At 59.0% G+C, this 17,073-nt stretch overlaps 3 protein-coding genes across 3 annotated transcripts in view; 1 reads left to right on the plus strand and 2 right to left on the minus strand.

Annotated features, from left to right (window-relative positions):
- The window catches only part of GRIN1 (glutamate receptor, ionotropic, N-methyl D-aspartate 1), a 34,407-nt gene extending 31,490 nt beyond the window's left edge, over nucleotides 1–2,917 (plus strand). The window contains exon 21 of the mRNA XM_009326394.1: nucleotides 1,713–2,917. Coding sequence (XP_009324669.1) covers nucleotides 1,713–1,916 — 204 coding nt within the window. The 3' untranslated portion in view covers nucleotides 1,917–2,917. The remainder of the gene's footprint in view (nucleotides 1–1,712) is intronic.
- Nucleotides 2,918–9,336: 6,419 nt separating this feature from the next.
- On the minus strand, nucleotides 9,337–12,246 carry LRRC26 (leucine rich repeat containing 26). The gene is given in 4 exon segments (XM_009326395.1): nucleotides 9,337–9,596; nucleotides 10,572–11,169; nucleotides 11,171–11,276; nucleotides 12,167–12,246. Coding segments are annotated over 4 exon segments (1,044 nt in total).
- A 3,084-nt stretch (nucleotides 12,247–15,330) lies between these two features.
- The window catches only part of RNF224 (ring finger protein 224), a gene marked incomplete at its 5' end in the record, with an annotated part of 6,647 nt that continues 4,904 nt past the window's right edge, over nucleotides 15,331–17,073 (minus strand). The window contains 3 exons of the mRNA XM_009326396.1: nucleotides 15,331–15,713; nucleotides 16,381–16,450; nucleotides 16,593–16,731. Of these exons, the coding sequence (XP_009324671.1) occupies nucleotides 15,331–15,713; nucleotides 16,381–16,450; nucleotides 16,593–16,731 (592 nt within the window). The remainder of the gene's footprint in view (nucleotides 15,714–16,380; nucleotides 16,451–16,592; nucleotides 16,732–17,073) is intronic.

Raw genomic sequence — 17,073 nt, forward strand, 5'->3', positions numbered from 1 at the left:
GGGGTCTCCGGGCCACGGCTCTGTATGCGAAACGGAGGCAGCTGCCTCTGACACCAATGCAGGCTCCATCCCGAGAAGCTCCTGGAGCACCCCTGGGACATGGCCCTGGGGACAGCTGAGCCCTCGGCCAGGCTCGGCTGCCACCATCTCACACAAAGTGCTCCTCTTGCTGTCACCTCGAAGCCTGGCAGGCATGGGGGAGGACCCGTGCTCTCCCCACTCATCCCCCATGCCCCACAGGGAAGATGGGCACCCCTGTCATCTCCTGAACTGCCTCCATGCTCCCTGGGTGGCACATTGTCCCACTGATGCCCCCATGTCTGGGGTCCCCCCTCCCCACTGCTGCACCCTCCGAGCAGCTCTGCAGGAAGGTTGCAAGTTGTGTCTTGGTGGCCTGAGCCCCGACCTGGGGAGAGGAGACAGAGATGGGGTGGGTGGTGCAGGGGGGAGAAGGTGGGAAGAGTGAGGAGGAGGAGGGACAGGTGGGATGCACAGAAAAAAGGGGAGAAAAAATTGCAGAAAGATCTTCTGGGGGGACCCTCAGCATGTCCTGAGTAGACAGGACATTGTGTTTGAACCACTCCACGGTTAGGAAACCAAAGGATCCTGTCCTGGGAGAGCAGGAGCATCACGGTGCAGTGGGCACCCGGGGGGACCAGCGCCCACAGTGGGCACAGGAGAGGGGAAGAACCCAGGAACAATGAGGCAGCTGGCGTGTGGCACCCCTGGTACCTCCCACATCGCTCCCTCTTCGGGGAAGCATGCTGGGCCTGATCCTGCTCTGTGGTGTGACATCCACGCTACGCCACACCACTCCACAGTGCTCTCTGCCCCAGGATAGGAGCACCCCAATGCCCTGAGCTGGCCAGGTCCAGAGGCCACCTGCACCAGAGGTCCCATGGGCGAGTGGTGGAGCCGTGCTCTCCCCTTCCCTCGCCTGGTGGGGACCAGCACAGCATGGGGCTCCCCATGCTTTGGGTCCCGGCCATGCTCTTCTTGGCACGTTCCTCACAGGCGAGTTGTGGAGGGAGATGGCCCCACCCATCCCAGAAGATGGCCCCCACTTTGGGGGCAGCTGCATCTGCGAGGCAGCTATGGGCAACAATGCCCCGATGCCCGGGAGCCTGTCGCAGTCTTCTGCCTGGGTTCCCTTCCCCGGGGAACCAGGCTAGCTGGGTCAACAACAAGCTAGCGGGGCCAATATCCAAGCCAACGCGGCCAAGATGGAGGCTAGCAGGTCCAAGATCCAGCTATTGCAGGAGGCCTACAGTGGAGCGAGCTTTGTCGTGATGTTGGGCAGACCTGCTGGTTGCTCTGTGGGGTGAGCGGCCAGCGGGAGGGTGCTGCCACCAGCTCATGTCACAACCTGCCATTTGGTACCCTCCGCTTCCATGCAGCAGCCCTGGCTCAGAGACCCCAATGCCCTCCTGCTGTGGAAGGCCCCATAAGTACGTAGCATGCTGGGACACGTTGTCTGGGGTCCTTGTAAAGATGAGAAAGCAGCGAGGCGCTCTGTTTCATGATGCTCGGCAGAGCCGCGGGCCCACACCAGGTCTCAGATGGGCAAGGCTTGAGAGCCCATGGGGCTGGAAGGCCAGGCTGACCCCAGCCCCATGGGCTCTCCTAGCTAGTGAGCGAAAGACGCAAACCTGGTGGCCTTGCTTCTTTCCTTTTCGTTGTCGGGAGTTTTAAAAATGGATTCTGCTCTGCAGCCCTGCAGAATGGTCCCTCAGGAGTGCCAGAGAGACAGGCTGGCACCATGGAGCCAAGACAGCCCTGGGAAGCTACCACCCCACTCTGAACGTCCTAGCGCCCACCATCACCCGAGCTGCACAGCCTCTCCGCGGCACATCATCCCCACCGCCCCAGGAGGAGATGCATGTGTTCCCCATAGGCAGCTCCTGCAACTCGAATAGCACTCGCAGAGCTGACGTACTGCCATCCATCGCAGCCACCCACGATACTGCAACCCCACAGAAGCCATGTGAGACGCATAAACCACACAGACACCTTCCGAGCCGGCACATTTCGTACAGACACGTAACGAGGTGCACAGGTCCCTTAGCCCCCCCACTGCAGCTGACTTCAGCCCCCGCAGAGTCACACTGCCAGCCCGCGGGCGTCCCCCCCCCAGACACAGCATGACACACATCCCACGTCACCACCAAGTGAGGGCCCGGCACTGCGAGGCGATGCTCGCCCTGCAGCCGTGGGGATGGTGCCAGAGCTGGTCGAGAACCAAGGGGGTTCATGGAAAAGGTCACCTTTTCAGTGAAGGATCAGCCGTCCCAAAGCCAAACGCTTCTTGGCTGAAAAAGAATGTAGGTTTTGGCCCAAAAGAACCAAAAGTAGGTCAAAGACAACTAATTTTTTTTTTAAAGGAAAGTTGACGTTTTCTACAGCAAGATTGCATTTAGCTGGAATCCTAATTTTTAATTGAAAAAAAAAAAAACCAAACCCAAAATTCTTCCAGAAAATCTTCCACCAGCCAGGGACTACCATATGAGCCCAGATTAGGTTGAAGTCATTTTTAAAGACATATTAAGTTCTTGTCTATATTTTCTTCCTGGTTGTCATTTAAAGTTTTTGGTGCCTTCACTTCACTTCCATACCTTAACATGTTTGAGTCTCTTCTACGGTTAATATTGATTAATTTCTTGGCTTTATAATGTTTGGTTTGGGGATAATTGCACCATCCCTGTAACATAATTTACCCTAAATTACTGATATGTGCTTCTAGCATTAGTTCTACTTTAACATAGTTTTGATATGACAGTTTTCTTGCTTTTTTTCTTTTCCTTTTTTTTTAATTTTTATTATTAAAAATTGCATGCATGAACTCTACACAAAAAAAGTAAATGAGAATGTTACCCTGTGATAACTCTGTGATTGGAGGAGATATGCTTTCAAATCAAAAGCCATGCTCTTGTATTTTAATTTTGCTGGCCAGATTCCCCACTTTGCTTGGTTATTTTAGCGTTTCCCACCCCCGGAGCTGTGCAGAGAGGCCAGAACGCCCCAGCCTGCCCTGCTAGACCTCCAGCTTTCCACCGCAGCAGCCACACGTACACATGCACCGAGGCACACGCACACACACATGCACACACCGCTTCCCCTCCCCCCCTCCCCCCGGCTTGCATCAGGCAGGATATTTAACAAAGGACCTTTCTTCTGCCCGTTCCTTTTTGTATCTCAGGTTCCTCCTTCTTCTCCACCAGTGAGTCACCCAGCCTCTCCCCTTTCCCAGTCGCCTCTCCTCCCTGTGGGGAATCAAGCCCCGTCCTGCCAGCGCACGCCTCCCAGCCATTTTGCTATGGAAAGGAAAGATTGCATTTAGCTGGAATCCTAATTTTTCACAAGAAGGGGGTGGCTGCACCCATTTTTGGGAGAGAGGGGTGTTTTTTGGTGGACTGATGAATAGCCACAAAAAGCTCCCCCCAGGGCGGCAGAGCGACTTCAGGATCGCCTCGTCCGTCCTCTGTGCAAATGGGCGACGGCCGAGGTGTTGCCACTCAGCAAAGCAAGGCCACAGCAAGGAACTTCTCAGAGGCTCCATTTTAATATTAGCTAGTCCCCTAAATGAAAGAATGATCCCATGAGATGCTCCCTGGGTGTCAGCACGTCCCCAGCACGTGTACCAGAGAGACGGGAGCGTGCTGGCTCCCGCCCCTGCCCTAGCAGCTCCTCACCGAGGGGTCCTGGTGAAGCACAAAACTAAGCAGAGCAGGGCAGCCCCGAGGACCCCACGCAACGCCTGGGGGGACCCCAGACCTCCCCGTGGCAGGAGGCAGGGTGTAGAGCCGTGCAGGGTAGCCACAGTGCCAGAGCCGCCAGCAGCACCACGGGGGCCACAGTCACCACTGACCAATGCAAGACGGGTAAAATCCCGTCACCGAGGAGCCCCCCCGGGAGCCCAGCAAAATGGCAGCCCTTCTGGGTAGCGTGGTGCAAGGGCCGGGCAAACATCACTGGAGAGGGTCCGCGCTGCAGCACACAAGACCAACCGAGACCCTTTCCTGCCCCGGCACCAATTTAGGTCCCCAGACAGCAGTGCAAGATGTTCTGTGCCACCCGCTCTCGCAGCAGGACTGGACAGGGCTTCCAGTTGAGGGTTTGGAGTTAGGAGAGTGGAACTGGGAGAGGAAAGGAGTATGGAAGGAGGAAGGGAGAAAATAACTGCCCAGTTGTAAATCCCTGCCTGGGGAGGAAGGACTTTTTTTTTTCTTGCCCATTGAAGGGTATTTCTGCTCTCCCCATTTGCTTGCTGGTGGGACTGTGGCTGGGAAGGTCTCTCCCAGGGAGTGTTTGCCAAGCCCCCCCATCCACAAGGAGCGCAGAACCCCAAATCCAGGCCACATCCCCAACACAGGCTGTATTTTCACATTAGCAATTAACGCTACGGATTATTGCACGTCAACTACACCGCACATCTCCTCACCTGCATGAAAGGATAGTCAAAGCAGAGTCATTCAAGCAAGGAGGTGAAAAGCCCTGGCCTCAAAGCACAGCTTGATCTGGCACCAGAGAGATGCCGAAACCCAGACAGACCCTCCAAACACAGGTTCAGCCGTGGGCTGGGCTGATGAGTCACAGGTTTTGTCTTGTAGCTCTCCCAGAGCAGAGCGGGGCTCGCTCAGCAGGTGACGCGGCTGCCACGCTCTGCAGAAGCTGCGCCGTGCTCCTGGGCGTCCTCCCTGCCCAGCTGTAGGGTGCTTGGAGAGTGTCTGCAACGACCTCTGCACAAGCTTGGATTGCATTGGGAAGGGGACCTCAGCCAGCAGCAGGTTTTGGGCTGCTGCATCACCCCCAAGAGATATCCTGTAGGGACACATGGGATGTAAGTAGAGGCGGGGGCAAGTGCCAGAACTGCCTAACACTTCTTTCTCCTTGTCTGTGTATTTGTGTGTTGCAGCAATATCATCCCACCGACATCACCGGCCAGCTCAACCTCTCCGACCCCTCAGTCAGCACTGTGGTGTGACCTTCTCCCCGAGGGCCATCAGTCCTTGCCCAACACAGTAGGAAGGCACAGCCAGGACTGCCTTTCAAGGGACACTGATGGGTTCTTCTGGGTGAGATGGGAGGAAAGCATCCTTCATCCATACACAGTGACTTCATTGTATATCTCCCTCCCTTCCTAGGCCTGCTGCCATGCTCGTGCCCCAGAATGCACGGCAGAACCAGGACATGGTTTGGACTTCACTGTACAGAGATAATTGCTTCCAACCAGTGCTGTTGATAATCAGTATTGCCACTGACTGGCTACGTGCAAGGGGAAAGGTCTTCGAAAGGCACACGGTGCCTGCTCTCCCATGATAGCGGGGAAGGGCTGGTGCCAGACGACAAACATGTGCTTCACTTTGCAGGCTTCAGGCTTCTCAGCACATGCACAGCCCCTCAGACGTGTGCTCCACGTCTCCCACCACCCCGGAGGGCTCCAGTGCGATGTGCTCATGGTCCCGAGCAGCTGGAGCAGCCACCATGGTTCGACAGGTTGGGCATGTGTTCCTGCTGTGCTGAGTGACCCCCACCTCTGTGGCAGGGCTGGAAGATGTGTGCTCTGCTCCTCGCAGGGGATGAACCCCCTGATCCTCCCTCCCATCAGCCCGTGGCTATGACTTGGCTCCTGTACGTGGTCTGTTTGCAGCAGGAGTGCTCCCAGCCCAGCAGCCCCCGCTCCTGTGCTAAACGTGGTACTCTGGAGCTCATAACATGCTGTCAGCCAAGATCCTGGCTCGCCACCTCCCCTGCACAGAAGACATCCCCAGGACCTGGCCATGGCCAGCATGTAGCTCTCACACCGTGGCTCTCCTGGCCAGGAACATCTCCGTGGGGAATGGCTCTGGATGGCTGCATTGACCTTTAGCCATGCTCCACACTGCCTCAGCACCAGCAATGCAAGGAGAGATGCTGCTGGCCAGTTGTGGCCTGCTGCGTGCTGCAGTGTCCGTAGTGGTTACCCAGCCTGCTTGCAGTGTTGGGGCACCACAGCAGGCACTGGCAGCTTCCCTGCCACACTCACCTGCAGTTCAAGCTTGCCAGCAGCTCCCGTGGCAGCCCAGAAACCCCAGCTCACGTGGCTGCATCCACCTGAACCTGGAGGACTGGAAACCGGATCCCAGTTCAGGAGAAGGGAACCAAACGAGACAGGCTGACGCCGTTCCTCCCTACACCTTCCTCCCCCTCAAACATACGTGCCCATGTGCCCGCAGCCCTGAGCACCCTCCCCGTGGGTGCTGTGAGCGGGTGCAGAAACACCAGCGTCGAGGAAGCATCTGGCATCAGCCAGGCTGGTGATGAGCAGCTACAGCATGCACACGGGCACCATTGCATCCCACCTCCTGTGAAGGCAGAAGACCCACCTGCAACGTGGTACCAAGCCCCAGCGGCATGAACTGCCTTCTCCTTGCCCCAGCCAAGCAGATGGGGCTTCCCCCTGAGGGTCGGCAGCCTTCGCAGGCAGGATTTTCAGACGGCAGCTGAGGTCTGTGAGCATCATCCCACTGACTGCAGTGGCTCCATCAAGTTCATCTTGCTCCAGCTGAGAAATTGGACCCATTCTACTTTATACGTCAATGTAACATTAATACCAAGTTTTTGCAAGAGCTCAGTAAAGTCTAGACTGGATCATGAAGTGGTTTATTCCAGTGCCGTGTGCCTCTTTCCATCTCTGCCTTCTGGCAAAGCTGGCAGGGAGCCCCGTGCTGAATCAGAGCCTCACCCAGCACTGCTGCAGGGTTTGCAAACAGTGAAAGGTGGGGGAACGGGGAGGGACGGAGAAGCCAGCAGGGAGAAAGGCCAGGAGCTGCAGGGAAGACCGGGAGGGAAGGGGCATCACCATTCTGGGATGCCAGGCTGATGGACAGCCTGAACAGCCAGTGTGGTGGGACAGGCCTGGCAGCAGAGGGCTGGGGACAGTCTGAAACTGTCCAAATGCCAGCACCATGCCAGCTGGCTCTCACCCACTGCCATCCAGGGGAAAACGGTCCCCTGCCACTGCTGTGCTCCCCAGCTCCTGGGAGCCCGTGTGGGGCATTGCCAGTGGGGCTGGCCTTTGGGAACAGAGGACCGACTGCAGGGACGAAGGCATCTGGGGATGTCCCCACACATCAGCCCGTCTGTAGGGAGGTGCCCCGAGGGATTTGCAAAACAGAGAGGCAGCTCCCCTGGGCTGAACTGAAGCAACATCACTCGTTCACAGCATGCTCCCTATGTGCTGAGACCACCAGCCCAACCTCCATGGAGGTCTCAGCCTCAGGACGATCTAGGAGGAGGAGTGGGGCCTTGCAGGATGACAAGCGGGGTCCTAGCTCCAAATGGGAAGCCCAGGTCTTCTCGGGAAGGACTGAGTGCTGTCAATAGAGAGGGTCTGGGAGAGCTGGGATTGCTCCTGGGAAAGGCGCCGTGCAAGGGGCTGATCCTGGCAGAGGTCCTGCAGCCATCCCAGGTGCAGGGCTGGTAGCACTGGAGGAGCTGCTGCTTTCACCTCACACCCCTCGCTGGGGAGAGGCACCGCAGGAAGAGCCGAGTGGGAATTGAGCAGTGTGGCAGCACGCTGGGTTGGTTTCTCTCTTGAAAGTAAAAATTGTGACATTTGGTTTATTCTTTGCATGATTTATTTAACCCTTGCCAAGAGCTTGCCAAAGGATGCACTAACCCCCCCCCACCACATCCCTGACTTGTCCCACAGCTCTTGCATGGGCAAGAGATTGAGCAGACAGGGGGAAGCTGGTGGCCAGTCATCTCACTGTGGCTCTTATCACCTTGCAATGAGTAAGAACTCATGCCAGAAAGGGCTGTTGCTCCTCCTTGAGAGATGTTTTTGTCACCCCAGCTTGTGCTTTCCTCTGGAGCACAGCTCCAGCTCCTTCCAGGCCATCTCCCAGCACGCTCACTAAGCATTTCCATGCAATGGAGGGAAGAAGCATTTCCACAGGGAAGGGCAGGAGGTGGCAGGGCAGGGAGATGCAGGGGCAGCCCCAGCCCTTTTCTGTGGGTGATGAGAGGTGAGGCAGCAGCAAGGCCTGCAGGCTCTGTGCTGTAAACCCACACGGGCATTTTTGTCCCCACTCCCATCACTGAGCTAACCCTAGACCTTGGCCTTGGATGAGCTTTAGCCTAGGAGAAAAGCTACTGGGGGGGGAACCACTGTGCAGCCTCACCCATCCTTTGGCAGCCCCTTTGCCAAACTGCATCAGCGGGAGCTCAAGGTTTTGTCTCTTTCCAACCCTCATCCTAAACCTCAGCCTCACCCTAGATCTTGGTTGTTGGCTGAGCCTTCTCAGCACCAGCAGCCCTGTCTCAAGGAAAAAAAGCTATCAAAAGAAACATTTTGCAACCTGCCCTGTCCTTGGGCAGCACATGGAGGGATCTGGGGCTTTCTGAAAGTCCCATGGAGGCTCTGGAGTCCCCCCAAAACACACAGAGTTCTTGCAGTGCACCAAAAGGCACATGGAGAGCTCTGGGGCACACCAGAAGGCAAATCAATGCCTGTCAGGACACAGAAAGCCAAACAGATGGCATTTGGATGCACAAAAAGCCAAGCCAAGGGGTCTTGAGGGCACAGAAAGGCATGCTGGGGCTGCTGGGGTCACTGAATGGCAGATGGGGAGTGCTGGGGGCACCAAAAGGCCCCAAGAAGGACTTTGGGGCAAACTGAAAGGCACGCAGAGGCTCCTGGGCTGCATTGAAGGGCAAATGGAAGCTCCTGGGGTGCACTGAAAGGCACACAGAGGAATACGGTGTCTCCTGAGATGCACGCAGGGGCTCCCAGGATGCATCAAAAGGCACATGGAGGCATACGGTGCATCCTGAAATGCACACTGGGGCCCCTGGGCAGCAGAAGGGGCAGGACAGGGTGAGCTGGAGGAGAAGGATCACCTGGCCCCCCTGGGAAGGGGATGTGCAGGTCTGAGGGTAGCCTGGAGGAGCCTCCCGAAACACAGAGAGTAGCTGCAGTCAGACTGTGCCCTGCAGGGAGGCTGAGCTGGAGGCTGCTCCCCCGGGCGGCGGGGCAGAGGGAGGTTGGCATCATCTCGGGGGACTCTGGGAGGAGGAAGGAAAGTGATTTCCAGGAACGGAGCATCCTCTCACTGGTCCACAGGGAAATGTTTGCAACAGCGGGGTGCAGACACCTGTGCAGACCACAGCCTGCCTGGGGCTAAAGGCTGGTCGCCCTGTTGGCATCATCTCGGGGGACTCTGGGAGGAGGAAGGAAAGTGATTTCCAGGAACGGAGCATCCTCTCACTGGTCCACAGGGAAATGTTTGCAACAGCGGGGTGCAGACACCTGTGCAGACCACAGCCTGCCTGGGGCTAAAGGCTGGTCGCCCTGCCTCAGCGGCCCCTGCAGATGCGGGGTCTCCTCCAGAAGTGGGAGTCCCTGTGCAGGTTGTGGTAAACGACTATGATGGACCCCATGAAGGTGCAGAAGAAGATGCTGGCCATGAAGGAGAACGGTCCGATGATCAAGAAGGTGATGTAGTGCTGAGCGGACAGTGAGGTCTCCTGGCATTGCCTGAAGGACTCATTCCTGAAGGCCATGATCGGATACTCGTTCAGGTGCTCCGGGACTCTGCACAGGAGCAAACTCTTCTCTGGAAGAGAAAAGCAGTGCTGATGGGCACACTGGGCAGCTGGAACAAGGCAGGTGTCAAGGACAGAGGGGATGGCAGATCTGTATGGGACAGACGGGACCAGGGCAGGAGGACAGGGGCCAGGTTGACCAAGATAGCCCAGGGCAGGGTACAAAGAAGGGGAGCAGTGAAGGTTCAGGGCTCATCTACATCCCAGGCCCTGGGGAGTGGGACAGGATGGGGAGGTGGGCGCAGTGCTGGAGAGGGCACTGGAAAACGGTTTTGGGGCAGATAGGATGGAGCAGGACGGTAGATGAGGCAGGCAAGATGGTGGGCCTGGTTCCCAGGGGACAGACGTGGCGGGCAGTGAGAAGCCAGCCTGGAGATGCCACAGAAGGTCCCAGCCAGCACGAGTGACAGGCGCGCACCCAAGCTGGAAGCAAGCAGGAGTGGGTGGCAGCAAAGGGAGAGACCTCACTGGCAGAGCTCTCTCACTGAGGTTCATGGGGGAAGAAATGCAGGATCAGACCGATGTTCATGAAGGCACTGGGGAAGGGGCTGAAGGCACTGAGTCCTGGCCGAGTCAGTGGTGATGCCCACCCTGACACACAGGCTCATCTTGCCCCCTCAAGTGCCCGTGGCCCAGCTCGCCTTGCCCTCACTGTGGCAGGACTGGTGCCACTGCTGGGGACAGCGCTGGGTGCCCGTTGCTGGGCCATTGCCCAGCCCTCCTCTCCAGGCAATCCCTGGTGGTGACCAAGGGTGGGCACCAGGGACCAGACCCAGGGATGCATCCACCCAAGCAAACACAGGAGCTGCCGTGGCCTGTGTCTGGCTCCCTCCTGGGGAGCCTCGCCGTACCCCCATGGGCACCGACAACATGAGCCCGTGGCCGGCTGGGAGCCAGGGTGCTGGGTCCTGCCTCAGCCCCGGCGGGGTGCCCAGCCAGTGTGGAGTGGGTGGGGGGCTTGGGGACACGGTCCTCCGGGCACTCACCTCGCACTTTTTCCCTGTTGTGGCTGAGCCAGTGCCAGAGGGGCAGGATGCCGCAGCTGCACACCCAGGGGTTGTCCTGCAGGAGGAGGGCTTGGAGCTGGGGCAGAGCGTGCAGCACCCCGGGATCCAGCTCCCCCAGCCTGTTGCCGCCCAGGTTGAGCGTGGCCAGGCTGGTTAGGGGCAGGAAGGTTTCGGGGGTCAGCGCAGTTAGGTAGTTGTTGCTGAGGTCCAGCTCCTGCAGAGCCCCGAGCCCCACCAGCGCCTGGCTGTGGATCAGCCCCAGGTGGTTGTGGGGCAGGCTGAGCAGCAGCAGTCCCGGCAAGGGAGGGAAGGATTGCGGCCCCAGCACGGTGATGAAGTTGTAGCCCAGCCACAGGGTGCTGGTGTTGGCCGACAGGCTCTGCGGCACCTCACGGAGGGCATGCTTGCTGCAGTCCGCCTCCCCCGAGGAGCAGCGGCAGGCGGCAGGGCAGGCTGGTGAGGGCAGCGGACGCAGGAGAAGCAGGCAGGCCAGCACGGTGCTGGGGCACCTCCAGCAGCCCATGGCTGCCCACCGAGGTGGCGAGGGCTCCTCCACCTCCAGTGCCAGGATTTCCCCACGGACAGGATCCCTAGTGCCTGTCGCCTTGCCCAGCTACCCGTCCCTGCTTGGCACCCTTGGGTGAGCCCGGTTGGTGCCGAGCAGAGGTGCCAGGCAGTGCCTGGCTGCAAAGGGAGCGCGTGGACGTGCTCGGCTCCCTGCAGCCGCACGCATTCCCCCGCTCGCCACCACCCACTGTCTGCAAACGCGGAGCGGGCTGCGCTCCCGGCCCCAGTTTTCCTTGGGGTGGGGCTGCACTTCTTTCAGCAAATATTTTTGCAGTGATGCCTGCCCTGGCAAGGTGCTGAGCCATGCCCTCGTCCCTCCCTCTGCCAGGCACTGCTCTAGCCAGGTAAGCAGCCAGCTCTGTGTGGCCTGGGATTAACTGCTTGTGTGCGCTGCAGGCTGGAGAGCTGGAAAAAAGCAAAACCAGACCCATCTCTTGGCCTCCATCTTCCCCACAGGGCATCCCCCATGGGTGTGCTGCCTCACCAGCCATGTACGGAGGGGTGTATGGACCCAGGACCCCAGTAGCTGGCTGGGGTGGGACAAAGCTTAAATTATATCATCAGCAGGTCTAACCCCATCTTCTGTGCTGGCTCACCATGCCCAGAGGTCTTCAATGGGGAGCTCTGCCGGGACCCATGGGCCACCCCCCTGAACCCAGCCTTTGGCCAGGCTCTGTTTGCCCCTGGCAGGAAACCACAGGCCGTGCCAAAATGAGGAGTGTTGGGATGTGAGTCCCATGGGCCACCCTCCTCCTACCCAGCAGGATCACAGGTCTGCGTGCACACTGGAGGACACCCGAGAACCCCCACATGAGAAGGCGTGAGAAAGGTGAGCTGGCTGGGCTGCAGACGCCCAAAACTTGTTTACCCTCGCCTCAGCGTGGCAGCGCCATTCAAGAGGGCTCAAAGTCTGCCTCCACCCTGTTTACACCTGCTCCGGTTTCAAAGCTGCCTGAAGTCCTGGAGCAGAAGGCTGGAGAGGAAAGGTGTCACCTCCCAGTGCCCACCGCCCCTGGCAGAGCTCAGCAGACACCAGGGGATCAGGGGACATGGCCAGTAGCACCTCATCCCCCCTGCAGCCCGGCATGGGGGCCTGGAGCAGAGACACTGTCCTCCACTCACACCCTTGCAGCTCCTATCCCGTTTGGGATCCCAGCGGTCACGGTCACGGAGGAATCCCTGGCACTTCTGCCCCACGGCCAAAGGGCTGGAAGGGCAGCAAGGCAGTGCGTGCCTGTGGCCCAGGCCAGGACCAGGATGTTCCCAAATCTGGGGCAGGAGCAGCAGGCAGGCGGTTTATTAATAGCATCCAGAGGAGCTTTGGTTTGTTTATCTATCCTGCAGCAAACTCGGTTTGCTGCATTAATCCCCATCTGGAAATAATTCAGAGGAATCCTCCAGCCCAGCCCAGCCCCAAAGCAGGGCACAAACCCGCAGCCACGTGGAGCTGCAGCACCAGCTCATCCTGCCAGCAGCTGCAGGCTATATGGGGACCCGAATTCTTAGGGATCCCTTTCCCAAAATACTCTTCCTTCCCAGGGGTTGCATTGCCCACCGCCTGCGGCCACCTGGGAGCAGGTGAGAAGCGTAAAATTAACTGGAAAAAAACCCCAAAAGCAAGGCCATTTCCAGCTTTTGTGCTCAGAGAGCCCAGGAGGCTGCAAACCCCCCTCAGCTCCCCTGCCGGCCCCTCGCTGCCAGCCTGCTGCACACTCCCATGGCACGTGGCAAGAGAGATGCCCCCAGTGTCCTGCCTGCTGGGGACACCGGCCAAGCACAGGGCTGGAGCTGGTTGTGCCTGGCCCCCCTCCTATTTTGCATGCATTGCCTGCACCCTGCAATTGCAGGCTGGTGACCCTTTGGGGTCCTGTACTCCAGCAGAGCCACCACTGTCCCTTCACACATGCTGCCAGTGCTTGGCAGAGCATGGGTTCCTGCCACTGAACCCTTCTCTGGAAGGGGGGACCCAGCACCCTGCAGGAAGAGCCCAGGTCCCTGTCCCCAGCCAGGGCTGCACCCACTGGTGCCCCGCTCCCCCACTGCAATGCCTCCTCCTGCAATTTTGGGCTCCACACGGAATGGTGCAGCCTGGCCCACAAAAGACTGCTCCGAGCATCCACTGTGCAAGGACAGCTCGGGGGGGCCATGCTGACCAATGGAGGAGTCCCCCAAGGCATGGGGCTCAACACCAGCCCTGCTCTGGCCAAGGGGAGTAAATCAGGGTGCCCTGATTTACTTACACGCCAAGACTTCCCACAATGAAGTGATGGAGGGGCAGATAAACTCCTTCAGAGACCAGCCACTGGCTGGGAGCAGCAGAGACACGAGCAGAGGCACACAGCAAGGGCCAAGCTTCACAGTTTGGTTCTGGTGCTGGGGAGGTGTGGTGGAGCAGGGGTAGGAGCATGGAGGCAAGGACCCGGGCATAGGGACAGGAGCCATGGGTCTTTGTCACCCTCCACCGTTGGAAAGATGGGACCCAAGGTGCCGGGCTGAGCACAGAGTCCTGCTGGCACCTTCGGACCTGTGCCTGGGGTAGGGATGGGCCCTTCCCAAACTCTTCCCACCACCCACTGTGGAGTATTTGGGGAGAGATGAAGATAGAGGGGAAGGTGCTTTAAGGCTCCATGTTAGCTTTTATCCTGTCCTTGAAGGCTTTAATTTATTGCATGTTTCCATGTAATTAAAGATCCAAGGCAGGCAGAAGCCCACCCCAAGGAGTCCCTGAACCACACCATGCTTCTTCTGTCCCCTCTGGGCACCTTTGCCCTGGGGCATCCCTGGTGCCCTTGATCCCATGGCTGGAAGGTCCCCAGGTTGCGGTCTGCTGGGCACATCTCAGCTCTGACTTTTTTATGGCCGGTGACACCAAGTGGCAGAATTGTGCATGGGCGCTGTGCACGATGTGAGTGCTGTGAATAGGGGGGGTACTGTGCACAGTATGGGTGCTGTGCATGCAGGGGCGCTGGACTTCTCTGGCTGCATCCCTGGCACCCAGTGCAGGGGACAGCCAAGCACCAGGACTGCCCAGGGGGCAGGAGATCACTGCTGGCCCCAGGGAGGCGCAGGCCGGGGTCCCCTGCTGAGCTCCGAGGGGCAGCCAGTGATGCCTGATTGCTGGGATATTGCAAGAGCTTATAAACCACATGGAAAACAGATACAGAAAATGGGCTCTGAGGAAGGACCACAAGAGCTGCCCAGGTAACACCAAGTCCTGCCCAAGAACTGTACTAATATCACCCTGGTGCACCCCAGTCCTCCTCATTTGGCCTCTGTTAAACCCACACCCAGATGTTTGGGCTCTCGTCCTTGCACCCCCTGTTTGGAGTCAGGCAGGGAAAGCCACACAAAGACACAACCTGGAAAAACAGCGGAGGGACTTCTGTATGGACTGCAGGCAGGTGTGCAGGCAGGAAGGGGGGGAGAGGGTCAGGCAGAAAAACCAAACCTGGCACGAGCCATGGAGCACAAGGCCAAGCAGGAGTTCCTGTAGGCTCCATCATCCTTGTTTTCAACTGTTCAGCTACCCCGACACCCAAATTTCTCATGCAAATGACCAACAGAGCAAACACTTAAAGGAAAGCAATCTGGCAGGGCAGGTCACTTCTCCCCATCCGGCCCCCACCACAGGCATGGCTTGCCCCGGGCTAGCCCAAGGTTTACCAACAAATATGACCAAGATACGAAGCCCAGCAGGGCCAACAGAGAGTTGTTTAATAGGCGCGAAGCTTTCAAGGTGCCGGACACGCTCCCCAGAGCATCGCTGTGTTGCTGCACTGTGCAAGGCTCCCGTGTGCCCTGGCTGGGGGATGCTCGGCAAGGGTGTCCCTGCTTGCAGAGCACTGTGCACGGAGAGGTCAGGTGTGAGCAAGCCCTGGGCCAGGGGGTGGGGACATCCATGATGGCTGGACCAGGTTTCTGAGTTGTCAGAGGGGTGGGTGGGCAGGATGAGGGAGTGGGAGCATCCTCAGCCCCCCATTTCACCCCAAATCCTGGCAAGATGAACAGCGAGCCCTGAGCAAGCTGAAGCCCTTCCCAGGCTGCGAGCACAGCCCCACCACTACTGTCCTGATGTGGGTCTGGTACACAGTTTGGGGTCCCCCAAAATGGTCCCAGTCTGCACCCCAGGAGCTCAGCTGCCCGTGCACTGCCAGCAGCCCCCTCCTCCTGCTCAGCTCTCAAAGGCTGCCGTCACCCCACAGCACAGGCACAGCCGGCAGCAGCTGCTTCGGGGGAACGGTGCTGGAAGCCCTGCCTCTTGGCACAGCCCCGTCGGCTGCTGGGTGACCGCCTTCTCTTTGCACAAGCCCTTGGTGGCCAAGTCGGGTTGGGACCTGCCGGCCACCCGGGGATGCTCCTTGTCAGCCTTGACAGCAAGGAAGGTGGCCAAGTCAAGGTCGAGCATGGCAACGCCGCCACGCGGCGTGGGCGTATTTTGGCGGCACTGTGGGCAGGGGATCCAGCGCTGCTCATTGGCGACGGCGTCAAGGCGTTTCAGGCAGGCTTGGCAGAAGGTATGGCCGCAGTAGAGCCGGCGCCCATGGACAGCCCTGCCTAGAAAAGCAGGACCCTGCCACTACAGATGGCTCTGCCTGCATCCAAAGGGGATGCGTTTTCCCTGGTGCCACCCCTGCATCTCTGCCAGGAGCTCTGCCAAATGCCCCTTATGTCCTGTGGGGGCTGGGGGCTGGTTGGACCTCAGCACCCTGCCTGGGCTCTGGGTCGGTGGGGAAGACAGTGTGGGCAGGAGCGGGCCAGCCGGGTGGGCAGGGAAGCAGCGCCCGGAGGACCAGGCAGTGCCACAGCCCTGCTCCTCGCCAGCCCCGGGCTGTGCCAAGCTACCATGGCACGGCTGTCGGCAGCAGGGGATGGGCATGCAGGCTGGTGGGGAGCAGTTGAGGGGTCCAGCCTCATCTCAGGGTGGGTCTAGTACCCACCAGCATATTTACAAACCTCTCCTGGAGGCCACCAAATCCCCGCTCCCTCTCTATGGGTGACCTCAAGCATTTTGATATACACAAGCATCCCTCTCCTCCCCTCCTCCCCTGTCCCTCATCCCTACCTGTCCTGAGATGCTCCCCAGGACCTCAGGGGAGGTGGCAGAAGGGCTGTGCCATCCCAGGGGGCTGTGGCAGTCCTGTGGGGAGCATCGGGGGCCTGAGCCACCAGCAGCTCCCCAGCCAATGTCTGCTGGTGGCTGTGGCAGTGGGAAGGGGCTCACCTTTCAGGGACAGGCATGCTATCGGATCTGCTGCCAGGAAGCCAAGCCTGGGAGATTGGGTTACCAGCACCTGCATAACAAAGACCTCTGAAATCTAAGCCCCAGGAGTGGTCATTCACCGTCAGTCGCTGCTTCATTAGCAGAAGAAACTGTCCTCGTGAGGAGCTCTGGGCTTCATCATGGGTTAGAGAGGGCTTGGACATTGGCTGTACCTGGGCAGCAGCAGTGGAGTCCTCCACATCCTCAGCCACCCTCCAGCGGCTGGGCACATCTGGGCAGATGTTTTCCAGCAGAGACACCCCATCGCACTCCAGCCCACACATCCCCAGGTGGTCCAGGCTGCGGGGACGGCTGCGACCAGAGCAAGAGGGCACAACGAGGCTCCAGGCTCACGGGGGTGGAGGGGCTGGGGCTGGTGCAGGGACACTGAGGCTCCAGCCTGGTCCGAGCTGGCAGTGCCCACACGTGGGGTGCTGCTTCTCATCCGGTGCCCGGGGGTGACCGCTGCCACAGACATATCCGTAACCAGGCTCTCTCACGTTGGGGGCTGAGTTACCCTCGGCTCTGCCAGGGCTGATGCTCATTACCAGGCTGGGGAGAGCCCAGCACCCCTCAGTGACACCTACAAGGTTCATGCCGATGCACGATCCAGGGGAGGTGACAGCACCTGGGTGGTGGCAGGCTCAGCACCTG

This window comes from Pygoscelis adeliae, unplaced genomic scaffold, assembly GCF_000699105.1.
Source record: "Pygoscelis adeliae isolate BGI_AS28 unplaced genomic scaffold, ASM69910v1 Scaffold436, whole genome shotgun sequence".
NCBI classification, from domain to species: Eukaryota; Metazoa; Chordata; class Aves; order Sphenisciformes; family Spheniscidae; genus Pygoscelis; species Pygoscelis adeliae.